Source organism: Phyllostomus discolor, chromosome 3, assembly GCF_004126475.2.
Source record: "Phyllostomus discolor isolate MPI-MPIP mPhyDis1 chromosome 3, mPhyDis1.pri.v3, whole genome shotgun sequence".
In the NCBI taxonomy this organism is placed as follows: Eukaryota; Metazoa; Chordata; class Mammalia; order Chiroptera; family Phyllostomidae; genus Phyllostomus; species Phyllostomus discolor.
In genome coordinates, this window is record NC_040905.2 from 25,249,914 (window position 1) to 25,275,137 (window position 25,224).

General features: G+C 39.3%; 1 protein-coding gene across 2 annotated transcripts in view; it reads left to right on the forward strand.

The window, feature by feature from the left end:
• DNAH5 (dynein axonemal heavy chain 5) overlaps positions 1–25,224 on the forward strand; it is a 244,307-nt gene that overhangs the window by 84,093 nt on the left and 134,990 nt on the right. For both annotated transcript variants that reach the window (XM_036020259.1, XM_036020258.1), the window contains exons 16-25: positions 53–224; positions 4,027–4,172; positions 9,667–9,832; positions 10,532–10,771; positions 13,024–13,214; positions 13,302–13,389; positions 16,270–16,403; positions 20,108–20,309; positions 21,088–21,323; positions 23,777–23,995. In XM_036020259.1, the coding sequence (XP_035876152.1) occupies positions 53–224; positions 4,027–4,172; positions 9,667–9,832; positions 10,532–10,771; positions 13,024–13,214; positions 13,302–13,389; positions 16,270–16,403; positions 20,108–20,309; positions 21,088–21,323; positions 23,777–23,995 (1,794 nt within the window). The remainder of the gene's footprint in view (positions 1–52; positions 225–4,026; positions 4,173–9,666; positions 9,833–10,531; positions 10,772–13,023; positions 13,215–13,301; positions 13,390–16,269; positions 16,404–20,107; positions 20,310–21,087; positions 21,324–23,776; positions 23,996–25,224) is intronic.

The window sequence follows — 25,224 nt, forward strand, 5'->3', positions numbered from 1 at the left end:
CCTATATTAATGTGAGATATTAATTGATTATTCAAACCCTATTTTATTGCAGTTGATGCTGGCTGAATATCAGAGAGTGAAGTCAAAAATGCCTCCCACCATAGAGCAACTGATGGGCCCCCATTTGGCTAAGGTGGATGAAGCTCTCCAGCCCGGCCTGGCTGCGCTGACCTGGACGTCACTGAACATTGAGAAATACTTGAAAAACGCTTTTGAAAAGATCAGTAAGTCTGTCCAAGTGGTTATTATTTCTCAATTTGAAAGGCTGAATTCTTAATGTCTGTTGTACAATTTCTTACAGGTACTGCTGTGATATAAATCGTGAAATGAGAGTGTTATTTTCAAGCCGTTCCTTAAGGAATTTTACCAAAGTATATGAATTCATTAATTTCCTGGAAAGTATATATATTTACTATTTGATTCTATTCCCAGAGGTTAACTACATTTTAAAATACTCTTATTGTTGGACATTAGAATTTAAAGGCTGTTTAGAGTCATTCAGCTTTTTATACTAATAGATTAGTGTATTTTCAGACCCCAGTTTGAAAAATGCGGACATTTGGACAGAGTAGAGTGCTGAACAGCAGGATATACGGGAAATGTTTATGCAAACACTTTTTTAAATGAGGAATATAATGCTATAATGCCCTTAAAAGTTTCACACACGCACGCACGAGCGTGTGTGTATGTGTATATATGTAAGGTGATATGTTTCTTAAAATCCAGTTTCCCAGAATGTGTACAGCCTGCAGAGAAGGGATCTGGGCTCAGGTAAGTCCGGGAGATTCGTGTTGAAACAGTCAGGCAGGCTTCTTCTCTGCAGGACTTCTTGCAGCCTTTACTATGCCAGTGTCCAGTGGTCTCCAAAAGTGGGTTGTTTGGTGGCATTTCCCAGAATTCCTCGAATGCCTTCTAGGAGAACATATTAACACCTTATAGACCTTCCGTGGGGGGCAGTGGAACACAGTTTGGGATGTGGTATGGGATGGGGGGGTTCTAGGAAGACAGAGATGCTGCATTTTCCTTGCCTACCCAGTGTCCTCCACCTTCTCTTCATGGCCCAGTTCCCCTCAGGTGTTGTAGCCCAGAGTAAGTTTCACTGCCAGATGCTCACGAGACTGGTCTACCACATGGGGCCACTTCGTCCTGTGGCTTCTTGTTGTTTTACGCTTGGGACCAGAGACTATCTTTTGATTTCTTCTAATGGTTAAGTACAGTTCCATCTTTTGCCCCAAACTAACCACAGAGGACATGAAAATCAGGCTGTTTCTTTCTTTCTTTTTTTTTTTTAAATGCAGGTTTTTAAAAGGTTTTATTTATTTATTTTTAGAGAGAGGGGAAAGAAGGGAGAAAGAGAGGGAGAAAAACATCAATGTGTGGTTGCTTCTTGTGCAGCCCCTACTGGGGACCTGGCCCACAACCCAGGCATGTGCCCTGACTGGGAATCAAACCAGCAACAGCAACGCTTTAGTTCACAGGCTAGTGCTCAATCCACTGAGCCATACCAGCCAGAACTATTTTTTCTTTTTTTATACTTTTGAATTACTTTCAGTTCGGTGCATACTAGACATCCATACATTTATGAATTCACGATTGCCATAGTTTTGTATAGCTATTGTCTTTCTGTTTCTTTTCTTCCCTCACCCCTTTCCTACCTGTTGACCCCATCATCTCATTTCTGAGTCATCCTTTCTGGGGTGTCTCTTCTAGATTCCCTCCTGTGGTGGCTCCTTTTATATTCTCTCTCTAACTCACATAGGTGGCTGCTGAAGTAGTCTATTTATAGCTTGTATTGTCAAGAGCTTTTCTTATTAGTAGTTTTTCATTGTACCTTCCAAATAACTTAGAGCTTAGAAGGGTCCAGCTATTTATTTCACTGGGTGCCGTGTGCTCAATAATAACTGAGAGGTGCTGGGATAGGAGAGAGGAATTAATGGTCGAACCCTCCCGCCGTCTTTTGTTTTGCTTCATAAGTTGGGAGCTGGATTCAAAGACAAATTGTAAAGAGGCCTTAGGATATTATTAAGAAGTGTTATAGTCTCATTATAATTGGAAGGTTGAACAATATTAAATAAATGATCAGACAACTGCTGCATTATAGAAGCAGAGAAGATAGTTGAAATCTTAAATAAGACCTTCAGTTTAAAATTGAAAAACCATGATCCAGAGGTGCTAAATGACTTCTAATCTTAATGGATGTACGTGGTAAAGATGAGTTTAGAACCCAATTTTCTTGCCTTTAAACCAATATTCTTTCTAAAATACATCTTCCCAGGACTGAAAACAAGAGGAAATTGGCTAAAATTCTAGAAGGAGGCATTTATAAACTGTATAAAAACTTCATAAGAGGAGTTATCACAACCATTTGAGAACAGGCTACCAAAGTAGACTTTAGTAATATTCTCCTTAGAGAATATCAGGATTGGAGCATTAACAATTTGGACATTTTATTAGAGTGTTTCCTGGAGACAAGGAGCTAGTTTCTAAAGAAACTCTTATTAATTCTCAGCTTCTGTTTCTTTTTGGTAATTTAAATTAAGAAAGTGAGGGCAAAGCAAGATTGAGTTTCTTTGGGAGGCAAACTTTGTTGCAGCTCAACAACAGCTGGATTTTTATTTTGCTTAGTGAGCCAATCCTTCTCTTTATAGGTAGTTATTTGTATCGTTCATTTAGGAGCATATGCTGGCTGCCGGTCACTCCATCTTCAAAGCCAGCAGGGTAGTATCTTCAAGTCTCTTTCTCCCCGTCTCTCCACTTCAGTAGCCACATTGTATTCTGACTCTGACTCTCCTGCCTTCTGCTTATTAATATTCTAGTGACTCCCGTGGCCTCACCTGGATAATCCAGGGCAATCCCCATATCTTAAGATCCTTAACTTGATCGTATCTGCAAGGTCTCCTTTGTAACATTTGTGGGGGATTAGGATGTAGACATCCATTGGCGGGGGGTCACACATGTCCTGGAAGATGCATTCTTCAAAGACATCAGCTTACCTCAGATGCCCTTGAGGAAGCTCAAAGAATCGGAAATAGTGAAGAGTTTTATTGAGCACACACATGTTTAAATAAAAGTGTTGGCTCTCTTTTAGTAATGAGTAAGCAGAACTATTACCAGGTGGAACTATTTGGTGTCTTGAGTACTCTTTAATAATTAACTTAGAAATGATTGGAACTTTTAGGGCTTCTTTAGGAAGTAAAGGTATTTATTTAAGGAAATATTTACATCTCTGGTATATCACAAGTACATAACATGGATTTTTCTGTATTCAATTTTAAATGCATTTAACTTTCTTCTTCCTAGAAGAAAGTAGGTAGGTAGGTCCTAGGTAGGACTGCCTACCTAGGAAGAAGGTAGGCAGTCCTTCTTCCTAGAAGAAAGTAGTATCAGTAAAAAAAAAAGGGTTAACTGTGTGAAAAGAGTTGAAAAATATATTTACTTCATAGATGGCAATTCATTAACCATCATTTCTACTTTGGAAATTAATTTGTTGATTTCCATCAGAATTGGCCTTTCTGTCCATCACACTTAGTGTTCAGTATTTCAATATTACTTTGCCACAATTAAAAAAAAATGTACCTTATGATAGTTACGGTAAAAGAAACATCGGAGGAATTGCACTTCGGTAGGATCTGTGGAATACCCCCTGTGGAACGGGCACTGGGCTAAGCATCGGAGATGTGAGGAATGGCAAGTATGCATTGCAGAGGAGACCGTGCGGTATGCAGGTGGCAATGGAAGGATGCTCGGACGAGAGGGCTGCTCCAGTATGTGCGGGTCACAGGACACCTCCTCGGGGAGATGCATTTGAGCCCAATCTTCCTGTCTGAGTCGGAATAAGGCAGGCTGAGAAAATGGGGAAACTGGGCAAAGAAGGAATAGCCTGAGAAAGCCAAGTGTGAAACTGGAATTGGAGTGACTTTATCTTGGTTTTACTGCTGCAGTTTAATCAAGTGTTGATTTAAGAACAACAACAACAACAGTAACAAAATGCTTAATCTTTTTTATTCACTTCTGTTTTTTCCACAGAGGATCTGGAATTGCTGGTGGACAGGGTCAATGACCTGATCGAGTTCCGCATCGACGCCGTTCTGGAAGGAATGAGCAGCACGCCGCTCTGTCGGCTCCCCCAGGAGGAGCCGCTTGCCTGTGAGGAGTTTCTCCAAGTGACAAAGGTTATTAGAATACTAATGTTTTCATTAATTGTAAACATTTTGTGATTCATTTTTCTGTGGAGGGCATTTTTGAAGGATAAATTACCTTTTTTTCTCTACCTGCGATTGGTCATTGATGGATGTTATTCAGACGTGGAGTCCTCTGAAAATAATTTGCAAATGAAGAGAAATGAAGGTAGGCAGTCACTTAGACATGAGGAACAAATCGTTTCAGATCGGTACGATGGAAATGACTTGTGGAACACATTTGTCATTTTTTCTTTATTTGTTTGAAGAATAGAGCTATTTAGCTGAAGAGCGTGTAGTAAACTAGGGTTAATTAATCAAACAATTGTTTTAAACAGCTTCTGGACAGAATTTCTTCTTTTTACTCTTCTGTAGAGCAGCGTTTCCCAAAGTGGTGTTCCACAGCACATGGTTCTGGAGCCACTGCCAGGAAACCTGGGAAAGGTGGAGTCAGTGTCCAAATTGCCTAGGGTGCACTGTACCTTGCTCTGCCCTTACAGATTCTTTACATAGTAATATATTAAATGAGGCCTTCACTTTGATTAATCATGGATCCGAATAGTCTAACAAGCAAACTAACAAGCAAAGCCTACATGCATTCGGATAGTTTTTAAAGCCTTTTTGTGTAAGCAGGCCTTCCTTTCATTAGCAGTGTTGAACCAAAAGTACTGTTCAGGTTTTGCATGTAAAATGAATCCACATCCATATGATTCCATTGCTAACATCCACCCTTGATCGTCAAGGAACATGTATAAAGGACACATGGACAAAGTCAAAGAGGGCAGGATCGAGGGTGGGAAGTGGGGGTGGATGGGCGAGGGGCGTAGAGGGGAGAAAATGGAGACAACCATAGTTGAAAAACAATGAAATAAAACAGTAAAAAAAAAGTCCACCCTTGAATTTCCACAGAATACTCCATGCATCTTGTAGTAAACTTAACATTGTTTACCTGAATGTTATTGGTTTCTTATTTGTTTGTACAAACTTTATACATTTGTTTTTGATTTTTTAGAATTTTAAGAACTTTGAACCTATGAATTTTATACTTAGTTCAACATTCCCCCATTTTCGGGGAATATCATAATAAAATAATTAAGTTAGAAGATAAGGCCTTCAGAAAGTCTCCTGGAAAAGAGCCCATTTAGCGTTCTTTAACCCAGTCTTCCTCAGACGCATTTGCCAACAGGACACTTCCTCCCCGGCACACAGGTTAAGATCCTGGCAGTGGTGGTCCCTGAAGTGCCCCCTTAGGAATGTCACTTTCATGTCATTTACAGTGTCCCTGATGGGCATCCTGATTATCAGAACATCATTAAAATCAATGATGATTTTAACATGGTACATCAGGAGTCTCCAAAATTATCCCCACTGGAAGGGCTCATGGAACTCAGAGTCCAGTTGCACTCAAGGCTAAGGCCTGTGACCATGCTGCAGAAAGGATGCATGATCATGCTGTAACAGAAGGGACAGGCATTCAGAGGAATGCACGTTCAGGCTTCCTTATGTTTTCTCCCTCTCATGAGAGCCACACAGAGCTCAGTCTCCCCCCAGCAACAAAAATGCAGCAACATGTATGCAGTGTGTCTGCCCAGGGAAGCCCACAAGAGACTCAGTTCCAAGGTTATTATTGGGTTTGGTCACATAGGCACCTCTGCCTAACATGGACCCAAAGTGCAGAGTCCCAGAAGGAAGGCAGATGGTTAGCACCAACCACACTCTTTGCACAAGCAGCCTAGGGACAGTGAGCCCCTCCTGTCATTAGGGCACTGTGTTTGGTGTACTGCCTATTTATGTGCCTCGTAAGAAGGTTGTGATCCTTACTATCCATACTGATTTCAAACTTTTTTTTCTCTCACTTAACATTTCTTCACAAAGTATTTTTCATGTTGCTATATGGCTCTCATAGCTACCATTTTAACAATGCTTTCAGAATATTGTGTTCAGTTGATGGATTTGAATGTACTTGCTAGTTCCTTGTTACTGGACATTTATATGACTTCCAAAAGTTTTGATATTTTTGCAAGAGCTGCAATGAATATATTTAAATGCATCACACCCTTTTCCCCTTTAAAATGATTTCTACCTCTGAAGTAAGATTACCACATCAAAAAATGTAGCTTTATATAATGGCTCTTAATATTTGTAGCCAAATTGCTTTTCAAAAGAAGGGTATCAATTTACAATTTCTTCAGCAATGTGATAGTATCACTTGCACTATCTTCCAACAAACACTTTTTATTATAATTATAATGAAATTTTATTATAACAAATAAATTGTATACTACTATATTTATTATAAAGAAATTGTAAGTATAGTATAATAAAGTATAAAAATTAATTACACATGTTATAATTTAAACATTTTAGTTTAAGTAGGAAGATCATAGAACCTAATGTTAATTTGCATTTTTGATTACCAAAATAAATCACTACCAATATAAATGAATGATTGCCATTATAAAAGAATGATTTCCCTTGAATGTTTATTTTATTTATTTTTAAAAAGGATTTTAATTATTTATTTTTAGAGAGAGGGGAAGGGGGAAGAAAGAGAGGGAGAGAAACATCAATGCCTTTTGTGTGTCCCCTACTGGGGACATAGCCTACAACACAGGCATGTGCCCTGACTGGGAATCAATCCAGCAATCATTTGGTTTGCAGGCTGGCACTCAATCCACTGAGCTGCTATAGCCAGGGCTGAATTTGTTTATTTTTTATAAGTCATTTATTCTTTCAATTATTTTGGTGGAACTCCTCCTATGCAAACCACTGCTGGAGACACAGCAATGAACAAAACAGATGAAACCCCTGCCTTCATGGAGCCTACTTTCAAGTGGAGGATACAGGGAAATGTACCAAAAAGCCAACAAACAAACAACATGTCAGGCTAGTTCAGTGGAGAAAAATTAAGAGGGTAATGGAGAAAAGGATTACCTGACAAAGAGCTGTGATTTTATGTCAGGGATGATCTGTGATTATATAGGGAGTGAGCAAACCAGGGGAAGAACATTCCGGGAAGAGGGAGCAGCAAGTGCAAAGGACCTGGGGCAATTGCTGTGGTAGCTAGAGGAAGATGTTGAGTTGAGGTTCACTGAGCGTGTTCTATGCTGAGGGAAAAAAACTGATAGGGAGGGAGAAAGGGAATGGTTGGTAAGCATGGTTTCTGGGAAAACAGCAACTCTGGTTTATAACTCAGGTTGTGAGATTATTTTAAGTAGAAGGAACTGAAGAAAGGAGGAAAAGGGGCTAATGATGGAAGCCTGTTGTCTTCTGGGTGAAGTCATGGTGTCAGGGAGTTGGGTGAATCCCTATGTCATGGCCTCCATTTGATTTGTGCTGTAGAAATCAAGGTCACTAGCTGAGTATGATGGGAGAAGATAGTCTAAAGATTTGAGAATACTTGAGGACACAGAAATTGTGGGGCCTGCTAGAGGAACGTGGTAGGAGTCATGTAGATTGATTCCTGGGAAGCATTGGCAGCCAGACTGAGTTTGGGGACCATGACTTCCCAGTGCCAACCATCTGCATTGCCATGACCTGTGCAGGTGGAGAAGGTAGACCGCCCAGTTCACTGGGGTTGGACTTCTCCTGCGTGGGACAGCAGAAGGCTAACAGAGTGATGGAGTAGAGGATACTGGCAAAGAAATGGTTGAAGTGAAAATGTAAATGTCATTAGGAGAGAGTGTGTGAAGTCAGAGGATTTAAGAAGCAGATTTTAAAAAGTATTAGTGATCTCTCAGAGGACAAGGAGCTAATTTATATGGAATGAGATGAACAAGGTTGCAAACAGAGATCTGGTGGTTATATATGATTTGTTACCTAATAACAATTACAAGCACTTCCTGAATGTGTACTTTGTGCCAGGCACTGTTCTTAATATTTTACGTATATTCTTGAATACTTCCCAACCTAATGTAGGTTCTACTATTATCACCATTTTACAGATTGGAGAATCGAGGCACAGAAGGATTTCCTAAAATCACATAGAGCTAGGATTTGAACCCAGGTAGTTTGGTGCCAGCGTCGATACTTGTCATTAGGCGGTGTTAGCTCTCTTTCATCCTTTGCTCTACCTCTCTCTGGCCTCTTTCTTGTCACTGTCTCTGTCTCTTTTTCATAATTATCTCTGGACGAAGGATGAAGATTGGTAATTGGGTGAAGTTCTGAGTTGGGAGTGAAGTTTATACTTTATTTGATGCTAAAAAAAGTTTAATAGTTTCAGGACACATTAGAATGTTCCTAAGTTAATAAATAAAAATGCCATGTGTCCTGTAGTGGTGGAGGTGGAGGTGAATGTCATGAGTGATGAGGAGGTAAGTGAACTGTGAAGCTGTTTGGAGTGGATGGTCCACAAGCACATTAGAGAGTCTCCAGATAAATGGTGGTGGGATTTGGAATGGAGCTGGGTTTGGTGACCAACTGACAGTCTGTTGCTTCATGGACTTATTTTCCAATGAGGTGGTAAATCCCTGACTGTCTGCATTATCACATCATCTAGCCCTGTCTAGTTGTTTGTCTATCATTTGTCTATCTATCTATCTATCTATCTATCTATCTATCTCTATCTTCTATCATATGTCATCCTATAGAATTGATATTAGTTTATTAGTTAAATAATAAACTAGTGATGCTAGTTTATACTTGTTAAATCACATTCTTGAGGAATGTGTAATCTAGTTGGAGGGGGAGGGGAATATCAGAGGTTGGTTAGGGTTGACTGTTCCTTGTTGGCAAAGATGGGGAGGAAGGGAAGCCTGGGTAGAGCAGGTTTACATAAAATGAAGGAAACTTCGTGGACAGAGAGAGGCTGCTGATGGCTTTTGGAGTTATTTCCTCCACTGCTGGAGAAGTAAGTGTAATTTTGGTTTATCCATGCTGCTCCAGTTGGTTCCCTTGACTTTTAAAAAAAGTTTTATTGAATTTATTGGGGTAACAATGGTTAATAAAATTATATAGGTTTCAAGTGTACAATTCTATAATACGTCATCCGTATATTGTGTTGTGTGTCCATCATCCAAAGTCAAGTCTCTTTCTGTCACCATTTATCCCCCCTTTACCCTCTCCTCTCTCCCCTAACTCTCCTATGCCCCTGGCAATCACTGTACTGCTGTCTGTGTCTATGAGGGTTGTTTTTTGGCTTAATCCCTTCACCTTTTTCACTCAGCTTCCTAACCCTCCTCCCCTCTGACAGCTGCTAGTTTGTTCTCTGTGTCTGAGTCTGTTTCTATTCTGTTTGTTTATTTTGTTCATTAGATTCCACATATAAGAGAAATCATGTGGTACTTGTCTTCCTTGGACTGGCTGCCTCCCCTGTCTTTAATGTGTTCCCTTATAGGATGCCTGGTCGTGGTTAGTGTGAGGGGTGTGGCCAGGCATGGCTGACGGCCCAAATCTCATTTGGAGGCTGAGTCTGTGACATTACTACCCTTACTGATGTGCTCTCAAGAGCTAGACAAACAAATATGACACTGAGCTAATGTTTTCATAGGACCTTTGTGTAAATGGTGCACAGATACTACACTTTAAAAGCTCATTGGTGGAGGAAGCAGTCAATGAGCTAATAAATATGTTGCTAGATGTGGAAGTTCCATCTAAAGAAGAAAATGAGAAGGCATTCAGTGTGAATGGTGCTGATTCCAAAAATGAAAGTTCAGGTAAGAGATGGGATAGTGGAAAGATGCTGTTTTTCTAGGACATCACTGACAAGTAAAATTTAATTTTCTGTGTAGCAATTAATTTCACACTTCTGTAAACACCTTTCCAATTTTATAAGGATATTTATAAATCTAAATTATGATTCTGAGTATATAGCAATGCCTCTATGTCATTAATTAAATTATTTTTTGTTAAACTCTACAAACACGTGCTTTGCATTGGCCCTTGTTGGCTGTCTTTGCACTTGAGAGTTTTTTCACCTTCTCAGTAGAGTAGGATGGATTATGGACTGGGATTTCTGTTGCAGTACATCCACACTGGAGCGAACGTACTGTGGGAGAGATGAGGCCATGGACAGCTATTCCCCTGAGGTTTTCTGGATGTCGGTGGAAGAGAGAGTCCCAGGCCCCAGGTCCTGGGGGCCCAGTCTTGCTTTTCAGTCTTAGCTCCTGCCTCTCCTGTTTCCTCACACTGAAAAGGAGAGGCCTCCATCAGTCCACCTGGTGACCCGATTTCCATTTCCGATCCTTTGATGGCCTCACTTTTTAAGAAGTGTGACATTTAACTGTTACCAAATTTGCATGTAATTTATCTTAATTTTTTCCTCTTTAATTGCAATAGATGGTTCACTCTCTCCCTCTCCCTTCACCTCTCTCTCTCCCTTTCTTTTGCTCTCAATCTTTCTCATTTTTTAACAGCAAAAAGAGAAGAAGTAAATTCTGACTCCTTAACATCTTCCTTTAATGCTGGGTCAGGCCTCCTGCCTATGGTGACGATCGCGAGAAAGAAGAAAGAGACTGAGATGTTAGAGGAAGAAGCCCGAGAGTTGCTGTCTCATTTCAATCACCAAAACATGGATGCTCTTCTGAAAGTTACAAGGAATGCACTAGAGGCCATTCGCAGAAGAATTCATTCATCCAACACAATTAACTTCCGGGGTAATAATCCCACAGAATTTGCCCACTGGCTGGCCACACATAGTGGCTGGTTGAGCACGTGTATGTTCCTATTAAAATTAAATAGTTAAAAAGCCCACCATTTATCGAGTGCCTTCTTGTAAGTTTATGCATTTCGAACTTCGATTATACCAACAATTCTATGAAGTAGATATTATCACTGCTCTCGTCTTAAAACAGAAAACACGGAGAATAGGGAAGTTAAGTAATTTGCTTAAGGCTACTTAGCTTTTGATGATAACATACTAGTCAGCATTACTTTTCATCTTTTTTATAATAAGGTGAAAACATGCAAAATGAGTTAGTGAAAGTAAAAACATACTTTAAAAGAAGATATATGGAAAGACATTTTCATTGTTAAATTGTTAGGTGATTAGCCAGTCTTTTAAAGTGAGAGTGATCTTATTAATGCCTTGCTGTTCAACGCAGAAACACTTTTTACCAATTTTGTGTCACTCTAGCATCTTCCAGCCGGTTTCCTCATTCTCAGTATAGTCATCTCTTCCTCAGTGCAATACAGAGACAGGTGCTGTGTTTCTCAGATGGGCCACGGAAATCCATCCAGTCTAGAGACAATCTGAAATTAAATTTTAAATTGAAAACAGTAAAAAAGTAATTAATTAACATGGGAAAATAATAGGATGATAAAGCCTTTTTATTTATTTTGAAAATTGACATTTAAGGGAAAGCCTCTTTAATATTTAATTGACAGTGAATGACTAACAGGTGTATACACTGAAGGAATGTTTTGATTGGTGGCATGGTTCATTATGTTTTGTTTAGCTCAGAATGGAAGACAGTTCTTTATTAGAACTTATCAAATGTTGGGTGATATGCTGAATATGAAGTCACATTTCTTTCCCAACTTTATATATTACAGGTATTACTAATTATATATGTATGGGGTCCGGCAGAAGTAAGGCCTGCTTGAGTGGTTGGTAGGCTAATAATATGGGTGTAATAATGTATAGTTTTAATTTGAACATTTCACCTAAAATGTCATACACTGTGCTTGAATGTGATATTGTTATTTTACAGAATTACATACTTGTGATTTTTTAATAAAAGATTTTGTAATAAAAAAGGGGTGTTATTTGTGCCAGACCCTATATATAAAGTTATACACACACACAATTTTCTGTATTTCTATATCTTTAAAATCTTCTTGGATATACATGGTTAGTTATATTTTATTTCTTCTCCACTTTTCTTTTCATTAAAGAAAGCATTTTATTTTCCATTTAAATAACTTGGTCACAGTACATTATTTTACATAAATGGCAGTAATTTTTTTAAATCTCCATTTGAAAGGCCTTGTATCTGAGTCTGAGGTGATAAGACAATATGAATACGAGTATAAAAACAGTGCAAAATGTTTAGTCTACAGCTTCTAGAGTTGGCTTCGGAAATCCCCTCTCTAAGGTTGCTGGGCCAGTTACATTAAATATTAAAAATAACATTAAATAGACCTTCCTGGGCTTCTGCTAGTTGTAACATCAGACCCAGGAACCTAATCAAATGAAAAGGCTCGAAAGCCCGGGCAACTCCATCCGTCAATCACCCAGCCCTTAGGACCTCAGCAAGACGAGCTTCTTGCAAGTTCCTAATGTGGCATCTTGTCAGTGATGCCACGTGAAAAAAAATACAGGGTTTTAGTTGCATCGACAACCAGAATAAGTCTGGTTTTAAAGCTCTGCCTTTAAAGGTGAATTTCCTGGAAGTGGAAGGTGCCATCAGGAAGCCCGGAGCAGTAATAAGCCACAAGTTTGGATTATATACACTGTGGCAGGAAAGGAATGTGTTTTATTTGAAATTTTAAAGTGGGTTATTTGTTCTAACTTTGGCTTTAATAGTTATTCTTGTTCTTAATTCTTTGCTTATTTTTTTTTTTACATTTAACTTATTTGTTGGCATCTTGCTTTTGGGACAGTGTCATTTGCAATATTTCAGATAAGAGTTTACATAATTCAGCTGATCCCACACAGTGGGTGCCCATGGAGTGAGAGCCAACAAACTGTAGCAACAGAAAAGGGCTTGGTCTCTACTGAGCTGCTCTGTTACATGGAGCTAAACTAGATCCTCCAATAGTTTCCATTCACTCATTCAGCAAATATTTGTCTGATCACACACCTGTTATGTATTGTTCTAGGTGCTTTAATTTTTCTGGCTAATGATGGAATAAATCCTGCTTTAAGTTAACGAGATTACATTTTCTCTGTTTTGCATTAACTCAGATAGTAACAGTACATCTCGGGTGAGGCCGAACAGTCGACCCATTTTCCGGGCAGACGTCACTCTGGCCATTCCCAACATCATCATGGTTCCTGCCCTGGAGGACGTACAGCAAGTGCTGAACAAAGCTGTGGAGTGCATCGTCAACGTCACCAAGGGGGTTAGACAGTGGAGCGGTGAGCTCTTGTCCAAGGTGGGTGTGCAAGGAAGAAATTACTTCATATGCAAGCTGCTTCTTTTACACATGGGACTAACCAAAAAATATCCTTTTATGTTGTAGAAAAAGATGCATGAAAGAAAAATGGTTGCTTTGCAGAATAATGAAGACAGTGATTCTGAGGTTGAAATGGGAGAAAATGAACCTCAAGGTAAATGTTCTTTTTAACTAGTCACTTAAACCAGTATTTACTGAGCTGAAAAGCATGTTTCCCCCATGCAATTCTCAAATCATATTAGATTGGAATACTAGTCTGTGAGCCAATTTTAAGTGTATAAGATATAAAGATCCATGTATTTTAATATCAACCATTATAAACAGCTTACCTCAAGTGGCTGTCCCACAGTTTTGGGTGCATCATTGATTTCTGGTCCAATGTGATGATGATAACTGGGGGACAAGATGGGTTTAATTTCTCAGTTTAAAGAGAAACTTGTCATCATCACAATGAATATTTCCTGATACCAAAGAGACATTTTTGACCCGTTATGTGTCCTGTTTTGCTGAGGCACTGTGATGTGTGTACATGCTGTACATCCCATGGTTTTCCTTTGTGTCCTGGAAAATTAGAGAACACAGGACATGCAAATTGCTGATTACATTAAGTGTTGTCTTTAGTTCTGTGAGCTTGTTTTAAAGCAGCCTGGCAGGCAACAGACCCCATCTAATTTTGAGTTACTGCTTGTGTCCCCTGAGATGATGAACCCACTAGCCATGGGGAAGAAACTGAAGCAAGTTCCTCTTTAAAACAATCTGTTACTGAGGAAGATAAGGCAGCTCAAAACATATCCTGAGCAGTGTGACTCAGTTAGTTGGGTGTTGTCCTCCAAAGCAGAAAGTTGCGGGTTTGATTCCTGGTCAGGGCACATGGCTGGGTTGTGGTCTGAGAGGCGAGTGATTGATGTTTCTCTCACACATCACACCTCTATGTTTCTCTCCCTCTCTTTCTGCCTGCCTTCCCCTCGCCCTAAGAATAAATAAATAAAATCTTTAAAAAAAGACAGCTCAAAACAACTTCACCTACAACAACTTACAATATTTATTTATCTTAGCTAAAAAGCATGTTATTATTGTGTGAATCTCAATTTTTTATTATATAGAAACATTGCTTCACTTCCTAGAATAATTTAAAATTCAAAATTTTCTAAACTCAAAATTTGCTCAATTATGAATCATATTTAAAATTGAGAAAAATGTTTAATGAAAAATTATATATATTTTTGTCATGACAAAGACAGTTGAAATAAATAAATAAATAAATAAGCAACATCTTTTTAAAAACCATAGTTTTGAGATATAGCTAACATAACAAAATTGACCCTTTAAAGCATATCATTCAGTGGTTTTTAGTATGTTCACAACCATCACTGCTGTCTATTTTTAGAATATTTTCATCACCCCAAACAGAAGCCCTGTACCCGTTAGCAGTCACTCCCCATTCCCCTGCACCCCAGCTGTGGCACCACTAATCTACTTTCTGTCTCTGTGAAATTGCCTACTTTGGAAATTTCATATAAATAGAATCATATAATATGCGGTCTTTTGTGACTGGCTGCTTTCACTTAGCATGACTTACTTTTCAAGATTAATCCATATTGCAGCCTGTATCAGTTCTGTATTTCTTTTTATTGACAAGTAGTATTCCATTTTATGGATATATTACATTTTATTTACCCATTCATCAGCTGATGGGTATTTGGGTCATTTCCATTTTTTAGCTGTTATGAATAATCCTGCTATGAACATTCATGTACACATTTTTTTTGCATGGACTTTTGTTTCCATTTCTCTAGGGTATGTGCATCTGAGTGGAATTGCTAAGTCACATGTCCACTGGTCGGGCTTTCTCGTGTGTGGTTTCTATTGGCTGCTTTTGTTCCTCTGTGTAAGCGCTACTTTTCTGTTTCTTTGCCGTCTCACAATTTAAACTTTTGTGGAAAATTTGATTTTAAAGAAGGTAATTTGGCAGCTCTGAGAATCTGATTCTCTTCTCCTCCCCAACCTCTAGACTTCTGTTGCTGTTACTGTTTGTTTCTTCATTGACTTTCCCGGACTGATTCTATAAAATGTGTCTTTCCTGGGGTATGTACTATTGTAATCACTGCTTGATTAGCTGAGTGGTCAACTAATGATTGCACAGAGACTTCCTTTAATGCTTTGAACCAGAAGCCTTCCACCCTTGCCTGGGGACGCTGTGCATGTTGGAGCGCTATGCATTCAGCACCCTGAGAGCTCAGTATGTTTTAACACTGCCTTAGTCTTTATTCACTGATTGTGCAAAGCCTGAAGTTTAGCCAGAGCTAAAAGAATGGGGCATTTTTAGGTCTTCCCTGGGCATGTGCCTACCTCTGTACACATGGGTGGCCTTCTTGAGCTCCAGGAATATGTCAGGGCTCTACAGCGCCCTCTGTGGACATTTCATTCCCCAGATCTCTAACTTTTTTGGTCAACCTCCTGTTTGCCCCAACTGGTAGCATTGCCACAGGCAGCTGTAAAGTTAAACAGTTGTTGCTGATTATATTTGATAAATGCCTTGGAGATAAGTGTTTTATTTTTTACTTACTGAGCTTTGAGTGAGGTTAAATAAACTCTTTGAATTGGGCTTTTCCAGGGAGTGTCCAGACAGGTCAAATAGTGACAACTTTATTGGGTTTCCTGAGGAGCTCCACACCCAGTCTGGCCCCTCTGGTGACTGCAGGGCTGCGGTTTTGAATCACAGTGTTTGCAAGCCTGATGTCTCTTGAGGCTACTGCATAGGCAGGGAGGGGGCAGTGGGCATAGAACTCCACAAAACTCACTGTTGTTACAAGATTTAGCTTTTTTCTTGACTAAACAAATGTTTGTTGGATTATTGCAAGCTTTGGTTAATATTCGGAGTTCTGAAAAATTGATATTGACAATTTTTCAATGTTTTTTCCTTTTATAAAGATTTTCAAAGGTCCTTACTTTACCATTATAGAAATCCCTCCTCTTTTTAAAGTATGTTCCCTATGCTGTTGATATAAACATTTTTGTCTTTTTCTGCTTTTAGATACTTTTGAGATAGCGTCTGTAAACTTACCCATTCCTGTGCAAACCAGGAACTACTATAAGAATGTTTCTGACAACAAAGAGATTGTAAAATTAGTCTCTGTGCTTAGCACAATCATCAACTCCACCAAAAAGGTATGTCACAAAGATTTTTGGCCAGGGCCCTATGCTTCTTAACATGTACCTGTATGAAGCTGAACATCACAAGCTTATCCTACATGTAGCTGGGGTCTCAGCTACTGTGCCTTTAGTCAGTTGCTTATGGTACCTTGTACGTGCTCAGCAAATGTTTGTTTGAAGACTCATTCTAGATTGCAAGATGAAAGAGAGAAATTATTACTATGTTTTTATATTGTGTTCTCTTTAGTGCCTTTAGCCTATTTATTTAGTTCAAATCTAATTTAAATTTTTTTGTCTGTCCCAAAGCACAAGTCTGACTGGTGTTATAGTTTACCTTCATAGAGTCAGTGATACTAGTGCATTTGAAATAGAATAAGATTTACAGTCAATTTTTCATATTTGTGTAGTCAGGCAAATCTTGAAATATATCAGATGAAAATGTATGTATATTGCCATGTGGAAATCAGATAATACTGAGAAATAGAGAAAACATTAGTGTTTTCAGTGCAGAGTTGTACTGGATATGGGTGGAAATTTGGGTAAGTTTTTATTTCCAACCTGTTCTTTTACCTTTCCCTTTTTTGTTTGGGAAAAATCTGTTCTTATGGTCAGAAAGACTCAAAACCTTGAAGTCAATTTCTATTTAAAAAATATCTGTGTTCACATTGTCATTAAGATCTGTTGACTCTTTAAAATAGTTTTTAATGTTGAGGAAATAGTTGCTATTCAATAAATACACCTTTTCTATTACTTAGTTTTGATGGAAAGAGTTTTATTTATTTTGAAAGCATTTTGAAAGGCTACCATTGCTGTAACCATGTGGGAGAATATTAAATTTAATTTTAATGTGTTCCCAAGAGAACTGGGAGCCTTTGCTTTTGTGCACTTTCAATTTTCCTTTCTTAATATATGGAAGTTCCTGTATTTAATTTTGCCCTAGAGACAGTGTTCACATAATTCAATTTAACAAATATTCATGTAGTACTTAGTTTATCAAGCTCTATACTAAATGATAATGCTAAGTAGAGTATTCTATGATGATAATGACCATTCAGATATATTTTCCAATGTCTCATAATCTGGAAAATAGAATGAAATAAATCAATAATAAAGTCCATTCTTCCTCTTAACATAAGCAGCCTCTACTATGAAAATCTCAGGGTAAGACGTAGCAATTGAAATTCACGTACTGCTGGCAACAAGTATACTTATCTCTTTGTCACTTTTATTGCATATGCTTTTTTTATTATGTGGAGGAAATGTACAGATATTAATCTTCCTTAAAGTAATAGGAAAGGTTGGCACCTAGAATAACTTGAAGGATGTTTTCCAGTTTGATAGGACCGGGAAATTGTTTCTGGAGGATATATGAGTGCTTGGTCATAAGTGCTAGACACGGCCAACCCGCCACAGCCATAGACCCTTCTGAATGCTTCTCTCTCAACCACACAAAATCCCAGGATAAAGCCCCTTTTCTCTTGCCATAGTTGATTGGATCAGAGTATAAACCTGACCTACATTCAGCACTTTCATAGGCTGTTCATCAACTTATAACATTGCCAGACTTAAAAAGATGAGCTAGCTAGATGAAGCAATCAAGATAACCTTGACAAAAATAAACAAATAAGCAAAAAATAGCTCTACATATGTACTTCATGTAACTTTTCCTTTAAGCCCTAGGTTATCTCCACTCTGAAAAGTTCCAATTTAATAAAGACTGACACTTCTAGATAAGAATAAATGAAAAGTCTAAAACAGGGTATATTTTAATATTATAAACTCTTAGATATTGAAAGAGCATAGGATTCTGGAATTTCTACCAGTATCCAATGATCTTTGATAAGCTGTAATTCATTCTCCAAACCATCACACGTTTGTGAATGCCTGTCTGCTGTTGCTGTGCATTCTAGGCATTCTTGTTAACACTTCAGCCTTTGTCTGGGGAGCAGTTTTGGTTGGGACAGCAGTGACAGGCTTAGCTTTCTGCATTTTAATGGGTGAGAAGTCTCAACACCTGTTATACCTGTATCTCTGAGGGGCATTTGAGCTGCATATTGGGAGTTGCAGTGAAGCTACTTCTTGGTTTGGTGTGATTTGCTTAATTTAATTGGACCATTTAGAATGCTGTTCAAAATACTCTATTTTTTCAAATAATTGCATTTTAATTCTATCTCAATTTAAATTTTTTCCTTAAGCAGATGTTACTCTGAAATTATAATGTAAGCCAATAGAAAAAGTTGATTCCTGAGAGCTAGAAACATTATAAATGAGGAGACAGTTTTTTTTAATTCCTTGTAGATGACATGATTATCTACCAAGTAAATCTAAGAGGATAATATGAAAAAAAAAAGCCCAATAAGGGTTAGATAGTAGTCAGTTGAAAGATAATTATAGGCATTTCTGTTATAATGCAACTGATGTGGTCCTGAAAATTCTGTTTTGCAAATTTGCACATTTAATAAAATAGGGATTTTGAGAAAAGCAGGACTGAGGCACACACACAAAACTTAGGAAATTTCATAACCAGAGTAGCAAGAAAAACAATAACAATCATAGTAAAATGTTAACCCGTTTAATAACATCCTGAAAAGTATAGAACTGTACTATCAGAAAGAAAAAAACTTGGTAGAAGGTGGTATAAGAAACAATTGAAGCCACTTAGTTATGGAAATAAGGATAAAATACACAAAGATCAAGTTGGACTGTGACAACATTCTCAGAACAAAGTGATGAGTAAATTGGCCCAAAGGGAAGAAGAGGTGAAGGGTGTGTGGCCCGGAGGATTGTTCCCATCCGTGACCGGCTGCTCTAGTTGATACAAAATACTGCGCTAGGGGACCTGGCATTTGATAAAGGGACCTGCGCATTGTATTGCCCGCAATCCCTAGTTACCAACTGTGAGTGAGATGGTTCATCTTACAGAAGCAAACGTTTTAGCAAACAGGCCTGTTTTTGTAAAATCAGTTTTTTAAAATTATATGCCATCTATAGCCATTTATAAAAATAGTGGGAAACAGCATCACTGAGAAATACCCAGGAACATATGTACTAAGACTTATGTGGAGTCTCTATGGAGATTACTTTAAAACTTAACAAGGAATTAAACAAACAGATGGGAAGATTGAATATCATACAGATGTCAGTCCTCATTCAATGAATTTACATTTTATGTGATTCAGTGCAGTGGGGTGTGATGCTGGATATTTTCTGTTTGCCCCTCCAGATACAATCTCCACTCCCTGACTTTAAGGAGGAAGTCAATAGATTTCCATTGAGAGTTTCAGTAGACTCTACCAGGGAGTGTCTTGGGGGAGAAATTGGGCTGGGGGAAAGAGAGTGATCTTAGGGTATTTTTTTCTTTAGAGTATTCTCTGTGGCATGATTTCGAGCTGTGACTTTTGATCCAAGGTCCAGATCCATTCAAGAGGGTCTTGTTCATAAGAGTTTTCGTAGACTCTTTTTTTCTACTTTCAAGAAACTGTCCCCCTCTTCTTTTGGCTAGGGATGGCTGCCATTTCACGGTTACTAGTCCTGGGTTACTGTTCACATTACTGTGCATGGTCCCAGTTTTGTGACGTTTCCAACCAATCATGCAGTTCACTAACTCAATATTTTAGTGAAACCAGGGGAACCATCAGCAATCGGCAAATATTCACTGTCAGCGTGATGCCACTTCTGATTCTTCCATCTCAACACAAATAATCCTATTTGTATCCTAGGAAGTTATTACATCCATGGATTGCTTCAAATGCTACAATCACATTTGGCAAAAGGAGAAAGAAGAAACCATTATGACATTTATTATGAAAAACCCCCTGCTTCCTGAATTTGAATCCCAGATTATCTATTTCCAAAACCTAGAGCAGAAAATCACGGCTGAGCCTGAGTGTATCTGCGTGGGTGCCATTGCTCTGTACACAGGTTGGTTTGTTTTCTCTCAGACAGACATAAAAATTCAGCAGTATTGTTCTGCCTCTTCACCGACATTAGTATTCCAGGGAGTTGTAGCTGTCTTAAAGATTGACTTTCTTTTTATGGTCCTCAAGCTTTAAGACCAATTTGTGGACTTGTTTTTAATTCCCGTCTGCATAATTATTGATTGTGGACTATTTTGAACACTTTGCTGCTAAACCTTGAAAATAAATGCTAATTCAGAGAAAGGGGGTCTGTTATATTTGCTATAAAATTTTACCTTTTCTTTACTTTTTTAAGAATTTTATTTATTTTTAGAGAGAGGGGAAGGGAGGGAGATAAGAGGGAGAGAAACATCAGTGGGTGTTTGCCTCTCACATGCCCCCCTACTTGGGACCTGGCCTGCAACCCAGGCATGTGCCCTGACTGGGAATTGAACTGGTGACCCTTTGGTTTATAGGCCGGCACTCAATCCACTGAGCCGCACCAGCCAGGGCTACCTTTTCTTTAATAAATAAGTGGAGTGAACTTCAAGCTACATTCCAATGATTTCGATATGTACTTTTTTTTAGCATTTTGAAGTGTGTTTTTAATTACTAGAAAACAAGCTTTATATAATAAATGAATATATCATGATAAAGAAAAATGAATTTTTTCCAGTTTGACTTTTCATGTGTTTAGAGAGCTATTCATATGCAAAATATTTATTGTTGGCGAAGAGTTGCGCTGGGTCTTCTTATATTGGTTCAAGCGTTCCAAACTGAACTGTGGGCCCTTGGGTTTACAGCCGACTTGAAGTTCACCTTGACTGCCGAGACAAAGGCCTGGATGGTTGTCATTGGCCGTCACTGTAACAAAAAATACAGGAGTGAGATGGAAAATGTTTTTACACTTATTGAAGAATTCAGTAAGAAACTGAATCGTCCAATTAAAGACCTAGATGACATTCGGATTGCTATGGCAGCACTGAAGGAAATCAGGGAGCAGCAAATTCCCATTGACTTTCAAGTAGGACCTATTGAGGTAACTGCTAATCATTTGCTCATGGTAGAGTTATTTCCTGTTGGGTGAGATGAGCTGAAATACTGACCATGTGTGGACTAGAGGTACTGGATGCTGAACCTAAGAACAACGATTTCAGCAAATATGGTATCTAACCCTTATAGGGCACCTTTTGTGGGCCAGTATTAGATACTTAGGGACAGAACCCGAGATGAGGATTTCTGGAAAAGTGATTTACTGATGAGTATTCCCCAGAGGACTGTAGTGAGGGAAACAGGAAAGCATGAGGTCAGGTTCAGGGTTGAAAAGTGAGGATGTGATCTTAGCTGTAGATTGATTTCTACCTGGTCCCATGGGGGGCAGAGGAACATGAATTGTATCACACAATTTTTTTCCACCTCGAGGCAAGGGGACTGCCCTTTGTCCCCCTAAGTCTGTTGGTTATTGTCCATAATCTCCCCATGAGGAGGCTCCCATTCAGCTGAGAAGAAATTCCTAGGAAGACAGTAGTGTGATCCCCACAGCCACTCACTCCCAGCAGTTGGGGACACAGGACATGGATGGGGTGTCCATTCATGCATTAATTCTGTATTAACTCATTTAATCCTTCCTGCAACCTCCACTTTACATACAAGGAAACAGAGGGTCAATGAAGTTATGCAACTTGGTTAGTGTTGCACATTACTTTTGTTTTTATTGTACTATCTTTTCTGGATGAAAATGTTTTATTAGGAATGGGCTACTATATTTATTCTTTTAAATGGCACATATACTTATAGCATTAAAACAATTCCAGACATAAAAACATTGTCTTCTCCTCACACCATAGCTTGCATGTCTGGACTCATACTCTGATGCTCAGGATCATACTCAAGCTCACATTTTTTTGGACCATCTCTGAATTTTTAGAAATTTCAAATTATGATTAACACGGTGCAGATGACTGCACATTTGAACTTCTGCTGTGGTCGGTCTGGGGGATCACACAGTCCACTGTGGTCTTCTTGGGAATGGAAAGAAACATCAAGGCAAAGAGTCCCTGTTCTGTGCAGGACCAGGGGAGTTGCTGGGGCGTGGAGAGGAGGCCCAGTGACTGACAACCTGGCTTTCTCCACGTGAGAGTTAAGGCAAAACTATTAGTCAAGCAGTCAAGATCAAAATACAATCTTTGTTGATGCAGACACCGGCCCGCTGGAGGAAAAAGGACAGCATGGCTTTTCTCTCAAGGGGAGCAAAAGCCACGGCCTTCACCATGACAGGCCTTTATTTCTATCTCTGCACATTACAAGAAGGTCCTCATTTACTTTTCACAGGTTTGCTTTAGGTGGTTACCTTTTACAGAAAACAAAGGAGCCAATGATGCTAATCACATCACAGAAGAGGGATATTTGCAAATGAAAAGTGGTTGAACCGGTTACACTCATCCTTGCAAGGTTTAGCATGGATTTTAGGAAGTTACTTTGCAGTAAATGTTTGCCACTGGGGGCTGGACCCATGCCACACAGGATGGTCTCCTACATTTGTTATGGATAGGACTTATTTGGGAGGCATGATTTCGTGTATAACTCTCATATTCCCATTATACCCTCCACTTCTACTCTACGTACACACGTGGGCTTGTGAGTGCTGAACCCCAGAACTGGGCCCACTCACCCACGGGAGGCAGCACTGGAAAGCTGCAGGCCTCTGGAGCCTGCACCATTTTATTGGATGGGGCTGCCGATCAGAGGCATGCCTCCAAAAAGAAACAGGGAAGAGGTGGAGGGGCCCTGGGCTGTGTTTTCCCAAAGTAACAGTCTTTTCCCAAATCAACAATGAGATATCCATCCTACCTCTATGGGGAGGAGTAACAGTGGGAGAAGGGGCCAGAGATATTTAGGGAAAGTTTTTTTTTCCCTCATGAAAGCCAACTCTTGCCTCATTTTAATGTTCTAGCCAAGAGGGTCATCCAGGATTTTGCATTCTGAGGGCAACAACACGGCCCAGGCAGTGATTCAAGAACATCCTCTGTGTCTTACTATTGGAACCTCTTACCAGCAAGTGAAATACGAGACAGATAGTTTTTATTTGTATAATGATTTATAGTTTTCAAAATGCATTTTAAAATGATATCTTTTTTCTTATTTTCTTTTTTAAATTGTTGTTCAAGTACAGTTGTCTCTATTTGCCCCCACCACTCTCCCCACTCCAGTCATCCCCACCTCCCACCCTGGATCCTACCCCATTTTAAAATTATATTTTTGAGGTTCACAAAAATCCTGTGAAGCAGCCAGGGAGTTTTCCCATTTTACAGATGAAGACCTGAGGTTCAGGGGCTCAGCCGCTCACTTAAGCTTTTACAGTTTGCAATTTGAGTACTTCTCTGGGCAGGTCCTGATAATGCCAGTCTTTCCCCTTCTAACTCTTTAATGAGTGACTGTGTGTAGATTTATGCATCTGATGGGAAGGAATTAAATTTTTCTTCTTTTGTGTAGGAATCCTACGCGCTGCTTAACAAGTATGGGCTTCTGGTAGCAAAGGAAGAGATGGATAAAGTCGATACCCTGCGTTATGCCTGGGAGAAGCTTCTAGCACGTGCCAGTGAAGTTCAGAATGAATTAGTCTCACTGCAGCCCAGTTTCAGGAAAGAGCTTATTAGTACTGTGGAAATCTTCCACCAAGACTGTCAGCAGTTCTGTCTGGAGTATGATTTGGTATGACTCTAGCTTTTTCTGTGTGTATTTTCAGGGAAGAGTGAAAAGAGCATGCAAGTGTGTGTGTGTGTGTATGTGTATGTGTTACATGGGCTCCCACTTCTGGTACCCTATGAATGAGCAGCGTCCACACTGTCCTGTCCTCACTGGCCCTGCGCAGCCCCTGCAGACTGACGCCTACGGCTTCTTTTATGTTGCCAATGCGTCTCATGTTTGGTCTTCCTTCTTTCCTGCTGCTTCCCATTTCCCCCGGCATTACAGTCTTTTCCAAAGAACCCTGCCTTCTCGCGATGTGCCCAAGGCAGGACAGCTTCAGTTTGTCACTTCGCCTCCAGTGATGTTTCAGACTCAGTTTGCTCTAGGATGCACTTGTTCATCTTTCTGGCACCCAGGGTGCCCACAGAGCTCTCTTTCAACACCGTTTTTCAAATGAATCAGTTTTTCTGACCAGCCTTCTTTACTGTCCCACTTTTGTGTCCACACGTAGTAAATGGGAATACAAGGGTGTGGAATGCAAAATGTGGTTGTTGTTTAATGGTTGTTTCAAATTTAATGAAATTGTATAGGAATGGGAATTTAATTTTCATAAAAGCAAAGCCATTTCCCTTTCACATTCTTTCCTCTTAGAGTTCATACAGAATTATTCAGTAGGAAATGGGGAATTTAAACGTGCTATTTATATTACATCATTGGACTGTTGCTGGAGTTCTTTGGTAGCTTTTGAAATTTGTGTAGACAAAAACTATCTACGTACAGTTACAATGGTCCTCCTTCCCATGGCACTCATTAGTTCCACAAGTACTGCAGCGTGCCCTGCGTGTGCCAGACCTGCCTTTGGGGCCAAAGGCACAAGACTGGACAAGGCAGATGGAGTCCATATTTTATCACATGTGTATGAGTTTTAGTGCACAACCTTCTGCTGGGAGTATGTTGTGTAGTGAGACCCGTTTCTAGCTGATTATTATATGCTACGGAAGGGCAGTAAGTAGAGCATAGGGTAAAATACGTTCCTATGAACTGGTAGCACACCAAACGACAAAGTTAATGAAGTTAGGGAATTTGTCCCATGCACCAGCTTCATGGGTGCAGAAGCACAGCGACCCATGTATTTAAGGTGTTCTAATGCAGGAAAACCCGACTGGAATGTTAACATTGTAGTTACTTTACAAATAGCTGATAGAATGGTTAAATCTGTGAGATTTTTGGCGTTAGTGCTTTAGTTCAAAAGC